This window comes from Macaca mulatta, chromosome 1 (assembly GCF_049350105.2).
Source record: "Macaca mulatta isolate MMU2019108-1 chromosome 1, T2T-MMU8v2.0, whole genome shotgun sequence".
In the NCBI taxonomy this organism is placed as follows: Eukaryota; Metazoa; Chordata; class Mammalia; order Primates; family Cercopithecidae; genus Macaca; species Macaca mulatta.
Genome location: NC_133406.1, coordinates 53,976,445 through 54,003,961, shown reverse-complemented (window position 1 = coordinate 54,003,961; position 27,517 = coordinate 53,976,445). Strand labels below are relative to the sequence as shown.

The window sequence follows — 27,517 nt, the reverse complement described above, 5'->3', positions numbered from 1 at the left end:
TAAAAGTCAGCTGACTGCAGCAACTAAGGGAGATTGAGAAAATCATTTTATCTTTGCTACTCTCGCTTTTTCATATATGTTCACGTTTAATATGAATTCTGTTACAGTACTGAACCAATTGATTTATAGTCATTTCAATGTCTATTTAGCACCCGAATATGAGTTTAAGTGCCTTATATGTTCAGTGATTGTACAGTGCTTGACACATAACATCTAATTACTGTACTATAGAGAATATATGATTTATATTATGTGTAATATATGATTTAAAAGATCCACTTAAAAATGTGATGATATAACCTAGTAAAATAAAAAGTATGCCAAAATAAATGAAATAGTTTGCAAGCACACAAGTAATGTTCCATCATGCTATGGAAAAAAAAAAAAATTCTAGAGTAGAGAGTGACACAGAAAAAGAACACCAGAAATCTAAAAATAAGTTGGTATTCATATGTATTATGAATACTGGGGGAGACAGTAATTTTAGCCATGGTTCAAGTCTTTAGGCACCCAAGTAACCATACATAACATTATATATATACATATATATAATGTTGTTTATATATTATATATATAATGTAGTTTATGTATTATTATTTACACAATCAAGATAGTTAGCACATCCATCACCTCACATAGTTCCCTTTTTAATGTGTGTGGTTAGAATATTAAAGGTCTACTTTCAGCACATTTCAAGTATAAAATACAGTATTGTTAACTACATAAGAATTACAGCTTTTTGTGATTGATAAAAATAACTATGCATTTTTATCTAATTTGATACCAAGTATAGCTGGCCAAAGACTTAATATACTTACAGGCGAGGGATTCAGACTCATGCCTTGTGACTCCAAATTCAATGATTCTTTAAATCAAGCACAGGGCAACACTGAATACATTTTCCAACTTCATGTTGCATTTCTGCAAGTTCTGGGGTTACATTTTAGTAGTCATAGAATGCTTGATTCAAAAGTTTCTTTTTTGATTTAATGACAAGAATTTCCTGAGAGTTACAGTAAAAATGATATATAATAGAAGATATACTTGGACCCTGTCATCACTCCTGATGATTCCTGTCTTATTTATACTATTCAGCCCATAAAGTACCCAAATTCAATCTTCTTTCCATTTTGCTTATTCAATCACCCAGTGCTATAAACACTCTCCTTCCACCTCATCAACTCTTCTAATGCAGTGCTATTCAAAGTGTGGTCCAAAGACCTGTTTCATTCCACATACTTTTATCAAGCTACAACAAGATTAATACAGCAATTGAGAGCAGCATTTTAGAAATTTTGCTAGTGATTTGACATTGCCATGACATCCAAATGCATAATTAGTGGACTATCTCTTTGGAAAGCATACAGACTACTAAGCATACAGACTAATTTGGTCTTTCTCAAAATCATAGGTTAATCACATATGGCATGAGCTGCCCGTGTGCTTGCAATGGGTTACAACCCATTCTTTCTTTTTATTTTACAATTAAAAAGAAAAAGGAAACTGGCCCTTCATCACAAATAGCTTGAGAACCATTATTCCATCGCATCATCAGTCTAGTCTTCCTGTGCCTCAGTTCCGTTTCTTCTCTTTTTCTCTCTTTAAGGAGCCTGAACTCTGTAGTCTGCCATTTCAGTCAGCCTCATGTCAGTGTTCTGAATTCCTTTGTTTTTCTTTTTTTTTTCCCATAGCTTTTGATCAAAAATAAACACACATGCAGACAAACAAAATTCCATGTACATTGATCCTTTTTTTTTACTCCTTGACTGGCACTCCTGGAAAAACAATAACACCCAGTGGGTCAGATTTGTGTCATCATAAACTCATGGTCAGGCAGCTCAAAGCGGCCCTTAACGTTGTGGTTTTTTGTTTTTTTCTTTTAATCAAACTATTCTCTTGCTCTTGTAATTACTATTTCGGATCTATCTCATTTTATAATACACAGAGATATGGGAAGCCAATACATGAAAATTTCCTTAAATTTTGCAACTTATTTTCCAAATGTTAATTTATGTTCACTTATTGCTTCCTGCTTTTTCCTATTATAATTGAAGGATTTCCTTTCCATATATTTGCTGAGTGCCTCATTACCTCATACCCTATCAGCAACCTCAGCAATATTTTTCCTTCCTTAATCTTCAGATTTCTTTCTTTGTTAATATATTTCTATAAACATTTCCGTTTCTTCCTACCCCTCCAATTTTATTTTTAAGAAATTCTGCATGCTTTCTTTGCCTTTCAAACAACTTTTCTTAATTATCCTTAAAATATTTGGTTAAACAGTCCGGGCGCAGTGGCTTATGTCTGTAATCCCAGCACTTTGGGAGGCCGAAGCGGGCATATCACGAGGTCAGGAGATCGAGACCATCCTGGCTAACACGGTGAAACCCCGTCTCTACTAAAAATGCAAAAAAAAAAAAATAAAATAAAATAAAAAAAATTAACCGTGTGTGGCGGTGGGCACCTGTAGTCCCAGCTACTCAGGAGGCTGAGGCAGGAGAATGGCGTGAACCGGGGAGGCGGAGCTTGCAGTGAGCCGAGATCGCGTCACTGCACTCCAGTCTGGGCGACAGAGTGTCACTCCGTCTCAAACAAACAAACAAAAAAAATTGGTTAAACATCGTTTCCTTAAGTGATGCTTTTTTCATTCCCTCAAAGCAGGCAAAGTATCCTTATATCCTCTTAACACATATGCATTTATTTTCTTTTTACCATTTATTGCAGTATTTATTTGCTACTAATAAATCTTCCAGAGATCTTCCAAAATATTTTTGAATCAGTTACTCAAATGATTTCAGTTTAGCTACAATATTGTGTTTTGTGGTTGAAAAGGAATGAAACTGATCTCAAGGGCAAACTTGCCTACATTCCCTCAAACTTCACTATTACATGATAGGTGTTTGGGGAGCTCGGTGGTTGTATTTTCTCAGCCATCAGTTCAGTGTAATGGCTGCTCCAGCCATTTGTTCATCTGGTAGCAAGTGGTAATCTTTAAGTGGTTTCTAGAGAAGGCAACACTGCTACATTATGTTACCTATTTTAAGTGCCGGTCAATCAATTTTAGAGTTGTATAGCTTTTGTAGAGTTCTTTGTAGATAGTTTAAATTTAATAAGTAATAAATTTAGCTAAGTTACTTCACTGTTCTGAGTATCTGATTGCTTATCTGAAAACTACTTTACACAATATGTATCATAGAACTTTTGTGAGGTTTAATAATATATATATCACTTAGCATGAAAGCATAAATATTATTTGGTATTATTATTTTATTACTAAAAAGAATCTTCAGTAAGTATCTTTTATACTATCAGAAGCTGATAAAGAATACTCTTGGTTAGAACCTAAACAAATTGGAATTCTGAGGAAAATAATTTTTCAAAAATTATTAAGACTGCTGTGTATTTGTGAAAGGTATAAAAGAAAAGGAGGTTAATGAAATTAAAACTGTTTTGCACTAGATGGAGGAAATTTGACCCCCCTTTTGAGCATTTAATAGCTTGAAACATCAAAAAAGATTATATTTATTGTACTAAAATAAGTATTGAAGCAATTGGAAAAACAGAAACATGTTTTTACTTGTATTATTGAAACGAAATAAATCTGTTTTACAGAGAATTGCAAATCTCAAATTGGGTTAGATTCTATGCATTTAATAAGCATTCTTATATTTAGATCTGGTAAAACTAAGTGACTTTTAAAGATTTACTTAAATCTATTCTTAGCCACTTAGTGGTTGAATGCCTCACAATCTTTGAATTGGTAAAGTTTCTGACATGTTCATATGCGCACGCGCACACACACACACACACACACACACACACACGAGTGGTTATTTTATTGATTAAAGTAACAGGATCAAAATAAAACTCACTTGATTGCAAGATATTATCTATTCTCGTGTAAGAAAAAAATACATTTTTTTGTAGCAATAAACCCACTCTTGCTTGTAAACAGAATCTAATAAGCAAAGGATATGGGAAAAATTTTATAATGCAATTTAATCAGTTGGTCTATTTAATAAACTTTTTCCCCATAAAATAAAAATGACTAACATTTAGATTTTAAAATTCACCCTGGTTCATTTTTTCTGTTTAAAAGCCATTTTCCAAAGGATATTTGATTTCCGTAAATTAAAACCCAGCACTAGATTGGTTTACTGCACTTTCCACTATTTACTGTTTTCCAAAGAGCTGTTACCTAGCAACTGCATGGAAGAGGTTTCTAGTACTTTAAATCATACAAGAGCTCAGAATATAAGGTGATGTAGACTTTTAAGAAAATATTCTGACTTGTTTTAATTATCAATTTTATTTTTCATAAGGTAAAAGGGACTTGAAGACAACTTTGATTCTTATCTATCAATAAATTTGCATCACAATTGTAATTTTTTATTTTATAAGCTTTTAAACTGAAAATGACATAAATTAGAATAACAAAGAAGAAATCAAGAATGTCACATAATACTACTATTTTGAAAGTCATATGCTTCTAAAACTCTTTCCCACCTGTTGAGGTAGTTTATATTGACAGTTTGATGCTTATCTTTACACACTATTTTCTGTGCATATCCAGAAACACATACAGGCATACACATGAGCATTCTTGCAGAATTCAGCATTTTTACAAAAGTGAGACCATGTTTTAACTGCATAACAACGGAATTATGCTATATTGTTTTGCCACTTACATTTAAAAAATATACTGTTGGCATTTGTTTCAAGATAGTTTACTGAAATCGTCTTTTTATTTTAATAACACAGGATTGTGATGATCCATAATATTTGTTTAGAATTCTGATTAGCTTTTTTTTTTGAGACGGAGTCTCACTCTGTCGCCCAGGCTGGAGTGCAGTGGCACGATCCCGGCTCACTACAAGCTCCACCTCCCGGATTCACACCATTCTCTTGCCTCAGCCTCCTGAGTAGCTGGGACTACGGGCTCCCGCCACCACACCCGGCTAATTTTTTTTTGTATTTTTAGTAGAGATGGAGTTTCACCACGTTGGGCAGGATGATCTCGAACTCCTGACCTTGCGAGCTGCCCGCCTCGGCCTCCCAAAGTGCTGGGATTACAGGCGTGAGCCACCACGCCCGGCCCTGATTAGCATTTTATACTCATTTTCTATTTCTTTCCTCAGATAATTCTATGAGGTAAACACTATTGTAATTCACATATTAGATATAAGGCCAGTTAGGCCTAGGGATTAAGAAATTTGCCCATGGCCTGGCACACTCACTGGTGATACCACTTGATCACTTGATCTCATGTGCTTATGTCTTATCAAGCAATAGTGAAGAAAGATCTAAGTCTGAATAAACAGAAACCTTTAATGGATGAGAAGAAAATACAAGATAAGATACACATATGTATATCTTGTATTTTATTATATCTCTCCATATATACAGAGAGGGAGAGAGAAAGTCTCACTCTGTTACCCAGGCTGGAGTATAGTGGCACGATCTTGGCTCACTGTAGCCACTACCTCCCAAGTTCGAGCAATTCTCCTGCCTCAGCCTCCCAAGTAGCTGGTATTACAGGCATGGACCACCACACCTAGCTAACTTTTTGTATTTTTGATAGAGACTGGGTTTTGCCATGTTGGCCAGATTGGTCTCAAACTTCTGACCTCAGATGATGTGCCCGCCTCGAGCTCCCAAAGTTCTGGGATTTCAGGCATGAACCACCACGCCCTGCCACATATAATTTTTGAATAGGAAACACTTTCTTCAACAAAGGAGGGGAATTAGAAGCTAGACGGAAAAAAATGACAGATTTATATTTGATAAAGAGGTATCTTTGTATAATCAAAGCTGTGCCTTTGTCATATATGTTGTCTCACCAACAAGAAGAAAACAGGTTAGGAAAAGTAGTTTTGTATACAAAAAGTAATCCAGAGTTTGTACATTTCTGCACATTGTCCCATCAGACAAACCCTGGTAATGTGGCCATATCTATCTAAAAGGGAAACTGAGATATGTAACTTCTACCAGAGCAGCCATGAATCCAGGTAAAATATAGAAGTGGGGTGAGGGGAAATAAGAGTCTCTATTACTAAAAAGAAAGAAATAGAAAATGAATACTGGGGGAGACAGTAATTTTAGCCATGGTTCAAGTCTTTAGGCACCCAAGTAACCATACATAACATTATATATATACATATATATAATGTTGTTTATATATTATATATAATGTAGTTTATGTATTATATATATAAATTATTATATATTAAATTGTATATATTATATTGCTGTTATATATGTTAATTACATATATAATGTTGTTTATCTATATAAATGTTTATTTATACAGATAAATAATGTTGTACATCTATATAAACAACATTACAACATTATACATAATGTTGTACATGGTTACTTGGGTGCCTAAGGTTTGAACCATGGCTAAAACTACTCTCTCCCCCAGTATCCACTTTCTCTTTCTTTCTTTTTAGAATGGCATTTATATAGCGCCACTAAAACTTGGAGTATTTGACATAGGGAATAAATGAGAAAACACTCATCCATTCCCTATGACAAATAATCCAAGTTTCATCAAATGCCATATGCAGCTCAAAGTTCAGGATATCTGGACAATGCAGAGTCAGATCTAGATGTGGCTCCTAATAATCTAGCAATATACACATTAATAAATTTTCTAGGTGTTCCCAGGACCACTACCCCATATAGATACACAATAGTAGAGGAAGAAAGCTGTAATAAAATAATAGTTTTTGGAAAACAGAAGAAGAAAATGCACAGTAGTCATTAGTCCATAGCATATCCTGTGGCACGTGAATTGAGAAACCTCCAAAGAAACATGTAAAGTTCCTTAATGAAACCTTGATTTTGCTCTTTAGAGAGTAATTCCTTTGTCCATTCATATGCATGGCTCACTATTCTCTGTGGTCACGCTTGAAGTTGAAATTTGGGTGGATTTCTTCTAGGCCTCTCTGCGTGTCAGTAACTGTGTTCAAAGTTCTTTTCTAAGAACTTTGTTAAACCTGACTTACTGGATTTTGTTGCCCTGTCCACATCGCCATCTTTCTTGTAATGGTGGATACCGTGTTATTATCTGAAACAAGTTTGAATGTGAAGGCAGCACTGCACTTTAATCTGATTTTGTCACAGGTCTGTCTTTATTGGTCTGGCTGAAAAGTCTAAATTAGAGGCCTCTGATAAAGGCTCTGAAAGGGAATGTCATCTCCTGATATTTAGGATACAGTTCACTTTTTCAATTCTGCAAGTATCCATTTTTATACATTTTTAAAATTTTTGATCATAAGAAAACAATGTACTACTTAAGAGAGTTCTATTCCCTTCTCTTTCTGCTTGCAAAGTGATCAGTTCTTACCTCATATCAGCTCTCTATGTATTGCTGACTAAAATCAGCAAGGTACTGTGAACAAACATTAGTATACTTGCCCTTTTCAACCACCTCTTCTAAACGTCTCTCTGTTGAGAGGAGGTTTTTGGATACAAAGGGGAAAATGGGTCGTAGGGGAAAATAGTAGTTACTGTTACTGATGTATTTCTACATTATGCATTTCTATATTATCTAAATTTTATGACTTTGTCTTCTATTTTTAACTAGAAAATTATTTGATAAAAATTGGCAGTTTACGACTTGAAATTCTCCCCCCTGCACACAACAAAAAAATGTGTATCTGATAAACTGAAAATGTGCTCGATCTCCCAACTCACTGTCACTCTCTCCAACATTGCTTGGTCATACTATCTGATGATGTTTATGCCCATAAAAATGATTCTTTCGATGTTCTAGACTAATGTTTCTGTACTTTCCATTCTTTCAGTGTTATTGCTCAGCTCATCCTAGCTCAGCAAAAATTTCTAGGGTCGTAACTTAGATCATATCATTACCAATAAACGTGACTCCTCTGTCATCTCTAATCCTAGCGTCTCCTTCTCTGACCACCACTTCCTATCTTTGTAGTTCACTCCCTCTAATGAAGAACTTCAACGTTCTTTTGACCATACAAGACTTACAATTCATTGTTCTTGCCAAATCTTCCCTGCCATTTACACCCAGAGGTCTTGTCTTCCTTTCTTAGCCTGCTTGAATGTCATGGTATATTATTAATGACCTACATCTTCAACTCACCATCAATGACTTGACCCTCTACATTAGTTGGACTTGTTTGTCAAAAGCCAGCCTTAAGTCTCACTCTCTATCTTCTTGGTGTAAACTTCCATGCATTTTAAATGTAGCTAAAGGAAACAAAATAAACAAGCAAAAGGCAACCTGCAACCTCTAAACTCCAAGCTCTTCCTTAATCATCATTTCCACTTATTTCGCTAAAAAAAAAAAAAAAAAAAATCACAGGAAGAAAACCAGAACTTTTATAAACTTCCACCAACAAATCTACCCACCCACCTGCATTTATACTAATATGTTCTGCCGTCTCTCCTCTTATTTCAGATAAAAAAATTTAGCACTAATATGACTGAGAAGGGGCACGGAAAAGGTGTTAGTATGATTACCCAAATTCTGACTCTCTATGAATCATATTTTAAGGATATATATACACATATATATGTATATATATGCACATATATATATGCGTGTATGTGTGTGTGTGTATGTATATATATATCCTTTATGTTTTAGAATTTACAAAAAGCCTCTAAACCATTTGGCAGATCAAACAGCACTGTTCAACAGAACTATTTGTAATAATGGAAATGTCTATGTATGAACTATCCCATACTGTAGCTAGTAGCCACAAGTGTCATTGTGCTATTAGGATGTGACCTGTATGATGGAGGAATTGAAATTTTATTTGTATTTACTTTTAATTTATTTAAATTTAAATAACCACATATGACTGGTGTCTACTGTATTGGATAGCATAGTTTAGAAGGGTAGAAGGGTAATAAGTTGTTGAAGTCAAAAAAAGTTGCAAATTTAAAATTTTATTTGAGAATCACATAATTGCAATTCAGGGCATACACACAGGCTGGAGTGGTCTTTGGTATGTCTGAAAAATAAATAGAAGGTTGGGGGCATTATTTTTAAAATAAATGTTCTATATTATTTTGAAAAAATGGTCATTGGCACTGAAGAAGCTTTTGGGAACTGGCAATCTTTGGTGAGTAAAGGTGGTAGGTAAAATTAGTTTCAGAATCATGGCAGCTATTAGCTAAAACTGGTCTTAGGGTTACATCAGGCTGTTTTAGCAGCTGTGCTTGTGGCAGTTTAATTCTTGGAATTGTTGTTAATGTGCCCTGACTGCTTTTTCCCCTTGGCCTCTCGACTCTGAATTTGTTACAGGACCAAAGGGTTCATATGCCCACTACACAGTAACATACCAATACGCTGAGACAAGAGGGTTAGCAGCAAAGAAAGAGTTTAGTGATTACAGTAGACCCAAGCAAGGAGACAGGAGACCCTCAAATTCATCTCCCTGAGGAGATAAAGTTTTTAAGTACATGGTGGAGGTCAGGGGGATATTGGGATCATTGACTGGATGGAGTAAGAGGCATGAAATAATCAGAATGTGGAAACAGTCTTCTTTGGTGAGTTAGCTCTTCTTGGGGTCATAAAGAGTAGCTAGCATCAATGGAGGTCCTTCAGACCAGCTGATGTCAGTAGTTTCACCAGTATGCAGAACCTTAAAGAATATCTCAAATGGAAAAGTTAATGTCTTACAATGCTTAAGTTGTAATCTCTAGAGCACTTAAGGGATGCTATAGCCTTGCGACAGTGTTTATGTGGTTTGTGGGCAATAGGGAAACAACTACGAGGAAATGGGTCAGAAAGTAAGCTGACCTAATGATTCATGCTGAATAGTGCTGCAAGCTTGTTTTATTTTCATTTCTCTTCCTTCTTTCTTTTTAAATTAGTTTTATAAAATTTATAGGAATGTTTTTATTTTAGTTGGATGTGTCAAGAGTAACCCAATTTACATAATCAAATCTTACAAGGTAGAATGCTGAAGAGCTGGAAAACATGAAAACCAATTAGGAAGTTGTTAGCCTAGAGGAAAGAACACCAGAGTTTGAATAACAGTTCCCAATTCCTTAGCTGTAGTTCCAAAACAAGGAATATCTGAAACATGAAAATATTTTTTGTATTCTTGGTGGTAAAACATGAAATTATCTGAAATTATTTGGTGGTAGTTCCTGCACTGAACTGCCATGAAGCTATTTAACCCTTTATTTTTTCTACTTAGTATAAATATTCACACATTTAGCTGTAGAAACAATTATATTTTTAGGAATAGGTTGTTCCTTGGATATGTTATATACTGTCTGGTAGATGAAACACATTGCCTTTCTAAAATCTGAAATTTGATATCTCAGTCATAAGAATTATGGATGTATTAGAAACCCGTAGTAAGTAGTAAGAATGACAATGGGGAAAAAAGAGAGAGAGGGGAATTTGATTATATAATCCATAAACTTTGGCTGTTATAATGTATTGGGAAATGAGGGGCAATTAGTATGAAGGAATATTTTCAGTATTTTAATTCAGGCTAAGGATTAGTGGTTAGTTCTAAAAAATGTCCCAAGAGGAAGGATGGATTTGGACCTGAGAGGACAAGTCTAGATATATAAGCAGTTCTATTTTGCAGATTGAATTTTAACTCTCTGTGATACATGCAAATATTTTTATCCAGTTGAATAGTCTATCATATCTTTTTCCTTGTATTTTCCATTCATAGAAATTAAATAGCTTTTTTAATGAAAAGAATACTGAATTTACATTTTGTCTAACAAAGGCTTTCATGATAATTATATATTAACTTATTTATCTAAAAAATGATTATTTTCTCTGATCCAATACTCTCTTTTTATAATAAATATTTTGCAACACTTCCTACACTATTTTGAAGTGAAATTCAGAGTAAGTATAACTATCTATACACATAAAGTATAAAAAATTAGTATAATATTCTAAATCTAATATGAAAGAAAAAATGGAAATAATAATAAAAAGCATGTTTTTTAAATATGTAAACACTCAGGCATGAATACACAAGAAGATATTGGGGAAAAAAGACGCTTTTACCAATGACAAGGTGCTAGCTTTTGACTGATATGTAACGTATATTAATTTTTATTAATGAGTCACATACAATGCTAAATGTAATAAAGTAAATTTTCTCTTAATTTACACCACGGTGCATCCCTAGATAATTCAGCGTACAATGGAACAGTGCACACATACTTTGTGTTTATGTGTAAAATTACCACCATTGATGGTACTACATATATTTTTTGTTGAAAGGGCTGATGGACACTGTAAAACTTTTACCAAATGTAGAAAAAAGACACATGCAAACACAAAAATGACTACCTGAAATTTAGGAGTCTTTTGCTTCCTTCTAATTTTCTCTGATTAGTACATTTTTTGAAACGTTAGCCAGTGCATCAAAATATTCCCACAGCCGTTGTCCTCCAAACTCGGATGCACACATTTATTGAAGAAAAGGGAGGAGACCAATTTTTTTTTTTTAATTTTTCAACTATTGAAGGAAAATACAATGAGATATTTTCAAAGTATCACACATCCATCACATTTTCTCACATTTCCCTACTGAAAGAAATAGGGTTTGTGCACTGTAGTAAGGAAAAGTTAATAACTGCATATGCTACATTGCATATATGGTAATCATACCTTCCAAATTTTCTGTTACAGTTTGAAATTTTAAAAATTCTGTGTCATAATAAATGTACATATTTTTTCTCAGATCATCTGTTTTAATTTTTGAATTTAAATTTATGGGTCCTCTATGTATTGATATCATATGATTCTACAGTAATAACATTCCGGGTTTAACAGTTTTGTCGCTCTGTTTTCACACATTGGGCATGCACACTGAAAATTATTTTGAGATAATATTGAAATGATAGTTTAAAGACACTGTTCTTTTGCAAATTTTATGTACACTTCTCTGCATTCAAAATTGTATCTAGAATCTGCTTGCAGATTCTTTCCTGCAAAGCAATAAATAATCTGGTTATGTATTTTAAAAACATTTTAAGTTAATTAGAATATATTGACAAGTGGGTGTGGAGAGAGAGATTATTAGTAGAAACTTGATATTTTTAGAGTAAATCCTGACATATATTCATAGTATGTATTTTCTTCCATAAAATGTGAAAGAGAAACAATAAAAAATGAAAACAAAATAAAAAAGTAGTATGCTTTCTCATGTACTAAATCATATTATAAAGATAGGACAGAACTAAGGTCAGTGTTTGTCCAGTGCATGTGCTAAACCATTTCCCTCGTCACCTTTTCATCTTTCTTCATAAATTGTATGGTGTTATGGGTTCATTTTATAGATCTGGCTCACTGAAAAATTTGATCTTCTATTTCTTAATTTTGTTAAAACTGCTGTTTTTCTGCCTGAGAATATTTATTTTCTTAGAACTTTAAACCTTCTCTGTATTTTTAATACCAGCTCTACGTGTTTATTTGGGAAAGTGGATTTTTGTTTTTTCCAAAATAAACACTATTTACTCACTTTTTAAAAACCCAACTTCTGTAGAAAATAGAATATCTGGCCTCTGGACCCTCATTCCTGCATAACAATGCTTGGCCTGGGTAGCGTCATTCTCTTTAGATGTGGCCTGCACCTTCTCATGTGCTCTCATTTCTAACATTATTATTTTTATGTGATTGAATTTCAGCAGCCATTTATTATGTTTTCTGGCTGGACCCTATCATCTTTTGAGTGTATGACTTTTAGGTATTTGGAGTTAAAGTACAATTTCAAGTTCAATTTATTTTAACGAATTCTATTGCTTGATATTACAGTTATTTTCATAGTATCAAATCTATTTCTTCTATACTAGGCACATATTATCTGCTAAATCTTTTAATAATTATTTTCTAAAATTTATGCTGTGTTATTATGAATTTGATATATCAATACTCTTCTAAATCAGTACTGTTGTGTTTTATACCATAGAATGATCAGAACAAAAGGAGACTTTATAAAGTATTTGATATATTTTAGAACACACCTCAAACCCACCTGCTAGGCATAGGAAGATTAAGCATTTTACCAAAAGTTGCCAATTTTGTTAAGACAGGGTTAAGCATCTTAGCAAAGGTTGCTAAATTTGTTGAGACAGGAGTGACCCCCACGCCAATCACTTAACTCATACTTCAGTGCTCTCTCTTAGGAGATATATTTCCTGGGAATAAAATTGCACTTGTAAAAACATCTCTAAAATAAGTATGTTTATATTGAGACTTTTGCCATTTTATTCATTTTGTTTTATTTTCTATATTTTATTACTCTCCAAAGGTAAATTATTCTAATTTACCTATTTTATTTCAAACAGATCATGTTGTTTGTGAAGAAGAGTTTAAATACGCCATGTTAGCTTTAAACTGTATATGCCCAGCAACATCTACACTTATTACACTACTGGTTCATACCTCTAGAGGGCAGTAAGTATATTTTTTCTTTAAGATAACCTTTTAAATTATATAAAAAACAATAAGAGCAGTTATGTGATTTAGAAATATAGAAGGCCAACGTATACAGCTAGATATGTACCTATATTTGAATTTGTGTGAGTTATCTTTATCTGATAGATGAATACAGACATATTAAGGAATCCAAGACATAGAAAATTGACAGTGGTTTGCTGTCTTTTCTCAGTAGTCTTGAGATAGTTTGTTGCAATTTATTAATAAATTCTAAGTGCCTGCATCATTTGTTAGGCTTAGGATTAGGACATGATTTTTATCTTAAAGATGAATACTTATGCAGCAAATGAAACATTTAATTAAAGGATTCTGACAGTTATTAGTAAAAGAACTTAAAGTTAAATTTTTCTGTTCCTGAGGTAAGTTTTACCTGAAAGCTTAATGTACACAACTGATGTCAAAATGGCAATTTTATAATAGAATAATAACAAAGTAGTTGTATAAAATTAGCTGATGCAATATAAATCACTTTTTATATGCATTTCAAGGTTGGAGAAAGTTATACCATTAGAACCTTTTCTGTTCTTGTTTATTTTGATAGAGTTTTATGAAACACAGAAGTTGTTTTTGACTAAGATGATCAAAGAAAATATAACTAGTGAACATAGTCATTGCTCTTAAAGAGACACATGTACTTCATTTCATACCTTGTCATATTTTTAATCTTATATTTCAGACAAAATGTTGATTTTCTAAGTAAATTCCACTTATACTAGTGGTTATGATTACTCATATTAAATATTAAGTAAGTTAATTGATAATTGTTTAAGTGTCAAATCAAATAAATCCAGAAAAAGGAAAATTCTTTCTTGAGATTTATTTATAGATGGATAAGTTGTTAATTTAAAAGTAGTAAATGCTCAGTGGTATTCTAAATTAGATTTTACTGTCTTACTTCTAATTGCCTAATTGGGATGGTAAGATTTTCTTAGGAGCCATTTTCTCAAAGTTGTGAATATGAATATTTTTATTCTGTACACTAATAAGCCTTTAATCTGTGCAATAGGAAGGATGTAACAGGATTAGGAATTACATTTATTTTCTTTGCAGAAAGGATTTGTCATTTTGATGCAATTAAATAAAGTACTAAAAATTATTTTAACACCAATTAAGTGAACATTCATAGAACTCATCAAGTGTCTTCATTATTTTTCTGTAATATCTTTAATATCTTTGTACAGACTCATACAACTATAATGATGACTATTTAGGCAACTGCATTGTTGTATACTTGAATGATGAAATAAGTTCCATAAACACTATATAACACAGCTCATTACTCATGACTGAAGTTAAATTGCCTTGTGCATCTCCTAGTAAATATTATTTATTGACAAACAGTATTGCCTGGTGAAAAAGAATTATACTTCATGTAAGTTAAAAAAGGATTTTAGTGATCCTTAGAATAAGACTTTTCCCAATGTACTCTAATGAATTTTACCTTATTAAAAAAGAAAGCAATGTTGTTGAAAACATTGTTATATAATTAAGGATTTCCTTTAAATAAGAGTGACTTGCAAAATTATTTCACAACTGTGTCACAGTAAATGTTATCATCCACCATAATAACTTTTTATAGCAGATTTACTGAAATAAAGCTTACATACTATACAATTCACTCATTTAAAGTATACAGTTCAGTATGTTAAAAGTATATTCATAGAATTATCCAACCGTCACCACTAAATGATTTCAGAACCCTATAAAGAAATTATCTACCCTTTATCATCACCCTGTATTTCTCCCCGCTAATTCTTGCAGCCTTAGGCAACCACAATCTACTTCTGTTTTTATAGATTTACTGCAACCTCCACAGTAGCTGGGATTATAGTCATGCACTATCATGCACAGGTTTTTTTTTTTCTTTCTTTCTTTTTTTTTTTTTTTTTTTTTAGGGACAGGGTTTTGCCATGTTGCCCAGCCTATTCTCAAACTCCTGGACTCAAGTGATGCATCTACCTTGGCCTTCCAAAGTGCTGGGATTACAGACCTGAGCCATCATGCTCAGCTGAAATCATTTTAGTATATTTTGCAATACAGTAAAGAAATGAACATAAACAATGTTAAATAATGTGGTTTTGCTTTAGATTCAGGGGATATGTGTGCATGTTGGTTCTTGGGTACGTTGCCTAATGGTAGAGACTGGGCTTCTAGTGTGCTGGTCACCCAACTATTGAATATTGTACATAATGTTTTTCAAGGTTTATTCATATTGTAATATGCATCAGCACTTTATTCCTTTTTACAACTGAATAATATTCCTTTGCATGGATATATCACTATTTTTCCACTCATCAGTTGGAGGGCATTTGGGTTGCTTCTAACATTTTCACAATGCTGCTATTAACATTTGTGAAAAGGCTTTTGTGTGACATAGGCTTTCATTTTCCTGGTCTATATCTAGGAGTAGAATTGCTGGGTCATATGGTCACTCTGTTTAGCTTCTTTAGGAACTGTCAGAATGTTTTTCCAATGGCACTTCGATTATCATCATCAATATATCAGGATGCTACTTTATTTACATCATCAGCAATATTCGTAATTATCCGCTTTTTTTTTTTTTTTTTAACCATAACCATCCTAGTGGGTATGAAGTGGTCTCTCCAGAAACTTAGGCAGTACTCTAATACAGTTCCCAAGGCTGATTAAAACTCTTATGATATAACATTTTCTTTTTATATTTTTTATTATGTTAATTTCAGTTCTAGCTGACCTGTCAGTCATAAAATAACTTATATTACTTCAGATAACTGTGTTCTTTATATTTTTAGAGAGTTCATTCTGTATTTTAATGCTTCTCAATTTTTTCCTCATTTTTCACACCTGTGTTCACTTTATTTACATTTGCGTGTTCAGTGCTCGTGGCAGTGGCATGTCTTGTTGTTGATTAAATTAGCATTTTGATTTATTTGGCAATCTTGTCAAAAATAAGTTTATTCTCAATGAACATAAATTTGTTCTTTAGGAAAAAATCACCTTTGAACATGGACCATAATGATTTCCACAAGGAGATGCTGGATTATCAGTCCAGTTTGTTAACATTCAACTGGCCCATCCTAATGACATTTCATCTTTACCAGAATTTTAAAAATTTAGCAATTCATTTTCTTTCTCTTTCAATTTGTTTTCACGAGAATATTTAATTAGTCCCATCCACGAGGTAATCTTTTTCACCTCAGTAAAAATTGAGGGGTAAGAAAAAGAGAGAATTGATAAGAAAAATACTGCTTAGTTAGAATTTACAGAAGTTTGCCACTGATTAGATATGAGTGTAGAAAAGAGAGAGGGGGAAAAAAAGAAAATCTCCTCACTTATTGACACTGGACAGTAGAAAATAATGAAGTACATAGTTGGCAGAAAGAAAAGTGGTTTGTTATTGGATGTATTTGCTTTCTAATGAAGACAGAATGTGGTAGACATTGCTGCACACTCGGTTCCTGAGGCGGTGGATCATGCCAGTCAGGCTCACAAAGGTGAAGGAGGAAGTAGTAGGGATTTGGGAGAAATGACAACTTGAGACTCTTTTCTAGGAATTTATTAATTCTAGGAAATAGAGTGAAGAAAAGGAAAGCAATCATAGTATAGCATAATAAAATAAAACTGAGATAGGATTTCTAAAAGGAACTGGATTGTTAATAATATAGATGATTCCAGATTAAGACTGAGCAAGCTTTTTGGAGGCTGTTCTCTGAGGACTTCTGAAAAAACAATTTCGACAATGGGGATTTTCTTATTGTGCGAAAGCATGAACAAATTAAGGGATGATAAGAAATGAAGTGTGGTTGGAGATTGGTACTTCATTAGGTTTGCTCGTTAATCGAAGAAGGAAAAATAATGAAAGCCCTATTGCACAGAAATGTTAAGGAAAGCTTTTTCTATGTACACAAGTATTTATCTATTTTTGTTTGCTTTTAATGTTTAAATTTTAAGTACCACTAAAGAAAAAGAGATTGAAAACGCAATGAGGGAGTAAAGGATGGGCTCCAGAGACTGGAATGTTTCTTCCTGATAAAGGGAAAATCATTTATTCCTTAGGAAGTAATGGGGGAGGCAAGCGGTAATTTACACTAATTTTATTTCTGTATAATAAGGAATACTGCATTAGTTAAAAATGTGTTCTGCCCCCACGTGATGTAATATCTCACTGAAAGTAGGAGTAGTGTTTAGTTTACACCTTAAAAACTATGGGTTCAGCATCCAGAGCAGGCTATCTGATTCAATGACGTCATCAGAGCACTTTGTTCTATTTTCTTATTCCAACATCTTTACCCTATAGTCTTTACCCTTCAGGGTTCTCTTATTGTAATCATAAAATGCATTCTCTGCTTCAGGCTAGTCTTCTAGGTAGGAAGATGGAAGAATGACAAAGGGGCAGGTTACTGCCAGCTGAGGCTATATTGAAGGCTTTCCATGAGTCCCACTCATTGTCTTTCAACATATAATTGGTCTAAGCCCTGTCACATGTTTCCAGACATATATCCAGCATCCTGAAACATCAAGTATTTTAGATTTATAGCTTTTTAATAGAGAAAGGCAAGAGGAGAGTGGTTTATAAAACATTTTGGAGTAGTCAATACAGTTTCTGTCATTTTGTCACAGATTTGTGATTATCATTAAAAATTATGCATGGCAAAGAAACTATGCTTTCTTATTTTGCTTAAAGAATATAAGTATATTTCACATATTCAAATGTGGGCTTGATTCTAGTTGTATCTGTTAGCTATGTAAATAGTTATAAATTATAAAATCTATATACATCTACACATGCATTTACATACAAATACATACATACATTTATTTAGAATTGGATGTTATTTTTTTAAAATCGTTAGGTTAAATATCATAGGAATGAAAAGGTAAATCAGAGGATCTTAGAAGGGAATATATTGAATCATACAAACAACTGAGATCACCTAAGTTTTACATGTGAAGTGGCACGAAGGTCATTGACAGTCATTAAAGAGAGAGCTCAAATCTGGTGATGCAATCATTCTACTGAAATAAACATTATGTATACCCATGGTACAGTTACTACATGATTATTTTTTATAGATATTTACCTGAATTTTAATGTTTCCTGTCAAAAAACAAAACCAGTCATATTATTATTATTATAAAATGTGTTATACAGAAATTTATCTCATTAAAGCTGCAGATAAAATTATACTCTTCAGGAATCAGAAATCCTAATCACAAACAAAATTCTTTCTGTTTTGTAGTAGGCATGCTGCAACCTCAGGAAGGAAATGTGGCGTAGAGGAAAGAACACTGGTTTTGGCAGACAGAAATGGTTGACTCATTAACTGCCAAACCCAATTAACATTGAACCAACCTGCTCCATTTAATTTTCAGTCATATTATATGGAAAGTTGAGATAATTGTTATCTAATCCATTTACTTATTCACTTATTTAGTAATTAGTCATTGAATATTTACTGTGTGACAGAACGATTTCAGGTGTTCTTTAAAAACCAACGGAAATAATCTCTGCTCTTGGGGAGCTTTTATTCCAATCGGAGAGACAAAATAAACAATAATAAACAAGTAAAATATAAATATTTCTGCCAGAAATAGTGCTATGGAGAAAGATTAAGTAGGGAAGGACAACGAAGAGCACAAGGATGTAGCAATGGGTTCAATTTAAATGATACAGTCATTATATGACTTCATCAAGGAGTTGATATTTAATCAATGACCTGAGCAAATTAAAGTAATAACTATGCACATATCTGAGATAAGAGTTTTCCAGGCAAAAGGAAAAGCAGTGACTCTGAGATGCAAGCACATCTGATGACTTGAGGAACAGTAAGAAGACAAGCATAAGCCGGGCGTGGTGGCTCACGCCTGTAATTCCAACACTTTGGGAGGCCAAAGCAGGGAGATCACGTGGTTTCGGGAGTTTGAGACCAGCCTGATCAACATGGAAAAACCCCATCTCCACTAAAAATACAAGATTAGCCGGGCATGGTGGTGCATGCCTGTAATCCCAGCTAATCAGGAGACTGAGGCAGGAGAATCACTTGAACTCGGGAGGCAGAGTTTGTAGAGAGCCGAGATGGCCCCATTGGACTCCAGCCTGGGCAACAAGAGCAAAACTCTGTCTCAAAAATGAATAAATAAATAAATAAGACAATAAAGAAGATATGTATAAATAGAGCAGAGTGAAGGAAGAGAAAGGTAGTAAAAGTTGAGATCTGAAAATAAAGCATGGGTCAGGTCATGTAACATCTCCTAGGCCATTATAAGAATGTTGATGAACATACAAATTTGGCTATCATGAGCATATAAACACCGTTTAAAGCCTTGAAATTGGATGAAGTCAACTCACAGGATTACTTTGAAAATTATGTAGCCACGCCCAGCCATAGCAATTGGTCTTTAGTTGTCTCATTGGCTTTGTTAATTATCAGTCAGAATCTATAAAAGTAAAAGTCAGTCTTTTAATTTGGTATCAATATTGGCAGTTTGAGAGAGACAGGAGAAGACAAAACAGGATACCCAGAAAGACATGCTGTATTTGTGATGGAGTAGAAAAAAAGTCCCACGCCTTGCATGTTTGTATTTTATATCTAAATCAGAATATTCCTAGGCCTATACCAAAACATCACAGTTCCATGACTATAAAAGAATAAATGTTCATAATTTTATTTAGATTGTTTTTGAACAATGACATTAATGAACAGGAGTAGATATTAGAGTGTAAGAACAGCAATGGCGTGCTCTTAACCATGACCGATCTTTTGATCCACTGTCTTAAATATTATGGAAATTAGAATTAAATGTATTTTGAGAAAAAAGTGATTTAAATACCTATAATATTGAACCTTTTTATTTTCAAGTGATACATTATTCAGTCGTAGATTTTTATAGAAGAAAGCCACCATGAGTTACAGGAAGTATAACATTCTTTTGTCTGCTTAAAAGGTGTATGTTTTTAGTGACCATTTGAAAGTGTATGTGGAGGAAATGAACTATATAAAGAATTGAAGAAGCCTTAAATAAGAAAAATGCATTTGAAAATAAAGCAGAAGACATAAATATTAAAAATATAGATATCAGAGAAAATCATCGTTAACTTCTATAAGTTTAAGCAAATAATAGTTGCTATTAAAATATTGACAACATATTATGACAAGGATATTTTGAAATAACGTTATTTTGATTTATGAGACCAAAGAAAGAGAAGGTTTCAAATACTAATCAGTTGGTATATGATACAAATGTATATTTGAAGTACTTTGAATGGATGAAAATATTTAAGAATTCCAATGCTATATTTTATAAATACATTAAAAGTAAGGGGAAGCTAATTTGCTTTTACATTGCTGCAGAATTATTTTTTAAAAGTTGCAGTATTGTAAATATGCTCCTCAGAGAGTTATTTCATAAGAAGTTCTTCATTAACTTACGGGGAAAGTATGTTATTTTCACAAACAAGTTCAAACAGCAGATCTAGATATTGCCACAATGCTCCTTGTGAAATGAAAATTCTTATAAACATTAGCTGTCAAGTTTATCTGTTGTGTTCAAAGTAATTGGTGTCTTTAAAAATAGAAAAGAAAAACAGAATACCTGATTTACATTTTTTTCTTAGCTTTCAAGATTTCATTATGCCTGTATTCAATTGCTAAGTTTAAAATTATAGAAGGATGGTTTTGTTCAGTTTTCTCTCATGAGCATTTAAACTTAAGGGAATTTTAGGATTCCTCAAGTAACTATTTCAACAGAGACTGCTTAATAATTTTGCAAAATCTACAGCCACAGTGGAAACACATTAAGCCAAAATGCAATGTAATTAATTTGTGTGTATGCTGTATAAAAAGTGATTCTGTAATTTCATATGGCTGCCAAATTTGTGTTCCAAGGCAAAATTAATGTTTTTGGATGGACGTTAATACTTTTCCTGAAAAATAAAATCACATATTCAAGGGAGTTCGGAAATATTAGGTTAAACATATTTTTAATGACATTTTAAAAACCTTTTAATCTGAACCAATTTTTTTTATCTTTTTTTTTTTTTTTTGAGATGGAGTCTCGCTCTGTCGCCCAGGCTGGAGTGCAGTGGCGCAATCTTGGCTCACTGCAAGCTCCGCCTCCCAGTTCATGCCATTCTCCTACCTCAGCCTCCCGAGTAGCTGAGACTACAGGCACCCGCCACCACACCTGGCTAATTTTTTGGATTTTTAGTAGAGACGGTGTTTCACCGTGTTAGCCAGGATGGTCTCAATCTCCTGACCTGGTGATCCGCCCATCTTGGCCTCCCAAAGTGCTGGGATTACAGGCGTGAGCCACCACGCATGGCCTAATTTGAACCAATTTTAAACTTACACAAAAGTTGGAAAGCCAGCAGAGTTCACACATACCCTTCCCAAACATAAACTTCCCTTAACATTTACCTTTTATAATCATAGTGCAGTTATCAAAAGAAGGGGTTAACATTGGTACAATACCATTGACTAAATTATAGGCCTTATTTGAATTTTATTTTTTCATTAATGTCTATTTTCTGTACCAGAACTCTAAGATCCTGCATTGCCTTTAGCTGTTATTTCTCCTTAACCTCCTCCAATTTGTAACACTTCTTGTGGATGAGATTGGAATCAGTATAAACTCATGATTTTCTATGTATATAAACAAAAAAGATAGATACAGAAATACAGATGTGCCTCCCATGTATATCTGCTAGTATATATACTTACAATTCCTGACTGTGTCTCCGAGACAGAATAGAGGCAATGACATCTCAGTAGCAATGAGCAAACATGTCTTAGTAAATTTGTGGTGCTATAGAAGAATACGCGAGACTGGGTAATTTATAAAGACAGATTTATTTTCTTGGGAAGTCCAAAATTCAGGGCCGGAATCCTGTGAGGGCCTCCTAACTGTGTCATCCCATGGCAGAAGGCGGAAGGGCAAGAGAGTATATGTAAAAGGGAGCTAATGGGGAGGATGAACTCGTGTTTATAACAAACCCATTCTCCAGCCATAGGATGTTAATACATTCTATGAAGCAGAGTCCTACGAACTAATAAGGCCTTATTAGGCCCCACTTCCCAACACTGTTGCGTTGGACATTAAGTTCCCAACGCATGAACTTTAGGGAACATATTCAAATCCTAGCAGCACTTAAGGCTCAGCTCTTGAATGGTAAACATCATCCTCCAATATAAACATCCAGGGCTCCTTGGAGTATTGGTTGATTCCAGGAATGGGGCAGGGAAAATACAAGATAAGCCTGAAAAATGTTGTCGTGGCAGAAAGTAAGGAATTGCTCAGAATATGGGGACTGGTCAAAAGAAACAACATGAAAGAGGTCCTAATGGGCTAAGGTGGAATTTTTGGGCAACAAAATAAATAATGATATTAGATTTTAACCCATAATATAAAATAAATATCCAGTAGTCCATTCTAATATAAATAAGTAAATAGGGGATAAGGCATAGCTCTTTCTTACTGAAGAATTCTGGTTAATAAATGTAGAAGGAAAGAGAAAAATATGAAGTCACCATTAGGCAAACACTACAGTAATAATTGTGATCCTCAATGAGTACTAATATTACAGGTGAAAGTTTGAGGAGAACTAATATAATTGTGTGCTTTTGACATGTCTCCCTAAGATAGTTAATAACTATGAAGGGAAAATTTGTAACTTTATCATGGAGAAACCTGGGAGGCACCATCTTAATTTAACCAAGGGATCAAGTAACCATAATCAATAAAGATGTTTTCATGTTGCCTTTCATATGATGCACTAAGAAGTTACTTTGGTATTCCTGGCAACATTTTCTAATCATGTAAAAACATCAAAACACATCCATATTGAGAACATCTTACAAAATAACTGCCTGAATCTCTTTAAAATTTCAAGTCTTTAACAAAGAAAGACTGAGGAATTAAAAATTTATTTTAAAACCTTTAGTCAGCTTAACTTGAGGGGTTTTAAATATTTGGAGATAGTATTTTGACTGGAGGACTTTCCCCCGCAAAACCTTTACAAAAATATATACTTGGAAGAAAAGAAAGGCCAGCAAATGTCAAATAAAGCAATGCTTTGTTCTGTCTTACTGCCTTGAACCCAAATTCAAAGCAGAACTCTTAAGGATCTGAACTACACCAGACAGAAGCCTTCAATGTTTCTCTGACCATTAGTCTAATGAACTCGGATGAAAATTAGCCATGAGATCTTCCTTGTCTGTTATGCTCCGGCATCCAGAATCTCCAAACACTGTGATAAGGGAAAGTAAAAAATCCATTGTCATTTACCATCACCAGAAAAGAAGGACTGAGAAAGACCACAAGACAGGAGGAAAGCAAGGAAGGAGGCGGAGATAGGAAGATAGGAAGACTTTGTTTCCCTTGAATCCTGAGCTCCTCACAGAGGCCCCAGCGAATCAGCTGTCATGTGAAAGGAGGAGAAAGTTTCTTAAAAGTAATAGGGATTACAATTACCACAATGACTGCAAGAAAAAAAAAAAAAAAAAAAAAAGGTTGGGGTAGCATGCTCAAATAAACTATTTTTAGTTCCCTTGGAAGTTTCACACTCAAAAACTGTGACAGAGAACTATATAACTATATTTTGTAACCTGGCAAATCTAGTTCAGTCACCCTTCTCCTTAGGGGAAAGAATAAAGTACCAGTGAGGATGAGAGGCATTTTGATTTCCTTTTAGAGTGAAACACACACACACACACACACACACACACACACACACACACACAGTTTAAAGTCTTAATGTGTTTGATTGCTATAAATTTGCTAATTATTAGTTGGCATATAAAACTTGAACTTTATTTGATATAACTTTCTTAAAACTGAGCCTCTATTTTCATTAACAGATTAAAGTATGTTTTTGAGTGGTTTCAGTCAGATTTGAAGGTATTAACAGACTTGTTTTCCAAACCCCACTTCTCCTTCCCACTCCTACTACCCCACACCACCAGCTACCTGGTGACTTTCTGACTGCAACAAGGTAGGGAAACGCCCTTTATCAATGGGTGTGTAATGGGTCCATGACTCATTCTGGTCTCATAAACTTCTCAGGTAGACAGTGTAGCTACTCATTATCTAGCTGCTGACAGCAGCTAATGTCATCTTCTGGCAAGCTTCCTGGTGAGCCATAAGTCTCATGCCTACTTCTTGTTTTGAGGACACACATCTGCCCTACTTACTACTTCACAGAGCTTTTTTATGAATGGGCTCCTGGGATCCAATTACTTCTCAGTCATCTCTGATTGGTTGTCTAGTTGCATCATTCTGGTGTATCCTTAGGCTTCCTCAGGTAACCTTTGGGGCATATCCATTACCTCATCAATGGATGTATAAGAAAGATATGTATATAAAGCCTTTATCTATGGCAAACTCTCATCTTCCTCTGGGTGTGTGTGTCTGTGTGTGTGTATATGTGTGTGTGTGTGTGTGTGTATGTGTGTGGTGGGGGGGTGGGATGCTTGTGGTGACTCTTATCTGGAAAACTCAACCAATTCTCTTAACCTACTTCATGCCCCTGCATATCCACTTCATAGGCTGCTGTTCAGCTAACTATGTCCTGGGAAAAAATGTGGAACTTTCTGCTGCGTAGATTTCCAAACGTGGAAAGGCCTTTTTCTTATTTCTATCCCATATCCTTTCCTTTCTTTCCTCTGTAGGATATGTATTTCACTTCATCAGGATACTACATAATGGTTAATACTTGCTCTTCTAAAACTCTCCCACCTTGCACTATTCTGCTCTAACTTACATGGATCTTCGTGGCTATAGTATTAGTTTGCTAGTTCTGCCATAGAAAACTACCACAGACTGGGTGACTTAAGCAATAGAAGTTTATTTTTTCACTGTTCTGGAGGCTAGGAGTCCTAGATCGATGTTTGGTTTCTCCCGAGTCCTCTCTCCTTGGCTTGCAGATGGTTGTATTTTCGCTGTGTCCTCACATGGGGTTTCCTCTGTTGCGCCCACATTCCTGATGTCTTTCGTGTGTCCAAATTTCCTCTTCTTAGGAGGACACCAGTCAGATTGTAATAGGGCCCACATCAACAGTCTCAATTTAATCACCTCTCAAAGGGCCCAATTCCAAATACAGTCATATTCTGACATACTGGGGATTGGGCTTCAACATATGAATTGTTGGGGGATACACTTGGCTGAAGAACACCCTGGAGGTGGGGACACCATAGGTTCTAATGAAACACATTTACCAACTGCTGTTGTTGTCACTATGCAAATAATTCTGCCAGTTCCACAGAAGCCTGCTTCTTTAATCATGGGAATTAAGTAAGATGATACGTAATCCCCAGTTGTCCTTTCTCCATTTGTCCTATGGCAACAAACAAACAAGAACAAAAAAATCTACTACACGGCTGGAGATCTGAGTGGAGGTAATCACAGGAAAGGAAAATAATGGTAATAGTAAATAATAGAAAATTGGGTTCTTAAACTTACTTTTTTAAAAATATAAGGCAATGTGTATTGAAAATCTATACAGAAAGGCATTTTATTAGATGTATCCCAAAATCTATTTGACTGAGAAATGTTTTCTTAAGCAGACTCATTAAAATGTCAACAGGAATAAGTATTCTATTACATATTTTGAGGAATCTGGATGTTGACCCTTGTCTGGCAGTCCCATGCTTGGAAAGTGTTTAATAGCTCAGCATTCATTATTCAATTAGATCTAAATATATCTGCTTTATTTCTTTAAGACTCTCTATGCTCTAGTACTAATTTATTTTTGTATCCTTATCTCTTGTGATTCTCTTATATATAGCATGTACTCCAAATTACAAGATCCTAAATATACTTTGTGATTTCCGCCTTCTACATCTTTTTTTTAATGCTGTTTCCTCTGCCTTCCTAGAAGGTTTTGCTAAATCAAAAATTCCATCTCTTCATGAATATTTTTAATCTCCCTAATTCAGTGTGATTTCTTCCTTCTATGAACCTGCATAGATGTTACTACATTCTGCCAGAGCAGGTATCACGCACTTTTTTTCTTTACTTATGAGGTTGTAATTTTGTTCAATGTAGAGAACATATCTTGCTTATCTTTAAACCTTCCATAATGTTTTTCACAACATGAATCTTCAATAAATATTAGTTAAATAAATGAAATGAAAGATGCACTAAAGGATTGAGATCATTTTTTTCTTTGGTTCTATGCCCTGGTTCCAAGTAGTTTATGAACCATATGCATTTATCTGCTCTCTCTCATGAGACTCCATTGATACAATGAAAAAGAAATTTTTAATAAATTGTAATCTTTTATCAATGAAAAATAAGTAGAAAGAGTGAGAGTTGAATGAATTTCTGGGAGATGGAAAGTAAGCAAAGCAATATTTTCTGTTGGAAATCGCAGCCCAGACTTTCTTTAAAGGGTGATATAGTAAGACAAAATGCCAGTCCCCAGTGAAGCTTTGGGGTACAAGGTGCCTAGAAAAAGAGGGCAAATATTAATTCAAGTTTTGTATATTGAACGAGGATTTACACCTCTTTCATGAATCACAGTACTATTTCCCTGCAGTTAAGTCTAGCCAGACATTTACCATCAGGAAAAATAAAATTTTTCCTAGAATAATTTAAAGAAAATGAAATCCACCTTAGCAGATAATTTGGAACTGGGTTCCAGTTCTCTATAATCTGGTATTTGAGAGGCTCCAGACTGAGTAGTCTAATTTCTTCATGCTTACTATAAGGTAAAACCTACCATTTTACAAATCATGTTCACAGATAAAGGAATGCATTTAATGTCCGTATGCCTTGTACTCGAAATTTGAAATACGGCTCTTGTTATTTGCTGAATATCAACATGCAGGATGAGATGAGAGAAATATATCCAGCCAAAGGATGGCAACTACTTCTGTTTGTACTGAAATTGTCTGGGGTCTATAGCGAAGGTTGGGCGTTACTTACACTCTTAGTAAACATAGAGTTTTTAAAAAAACAAGACTATAATATTTAAAAGGAAAGTCAAATATATATTTTGGAAACAAGGAGAGTTTCATTAAGTGAAAACAAAAGTACATTAATAAGAGATTCAAAGATGTATTTGAAAAGTAG

General features: G+C 34.1%; 1 protein-coding gene across 4 annotated transcripts in view; it reads left to right on the top strand.

Moving 5' to 3' along the window:
* KCNT2 (potassium sodium-activated channel subfamily T member 2) overlaps positions 1-27,517 on the top strand; it is a 399,597-nt gene that overhangs the window by 223,305 nt on the left and 148,775 nt on the right. For all 4 annotated transcript variants that reach the window (XM_015120935.3, XM_015120925.3, XM_015120914.3 and 1 more), the window contains exon 14: positions 13,318-13,426. In XM_015120935.3, coding sequence (XP_014976421.1) covers positions 13,318-13,426 — 109 coding nt within the window. The remainder of the gene's footprint in view (positions 1-13,317; positions 13,427-27,517) is intronic.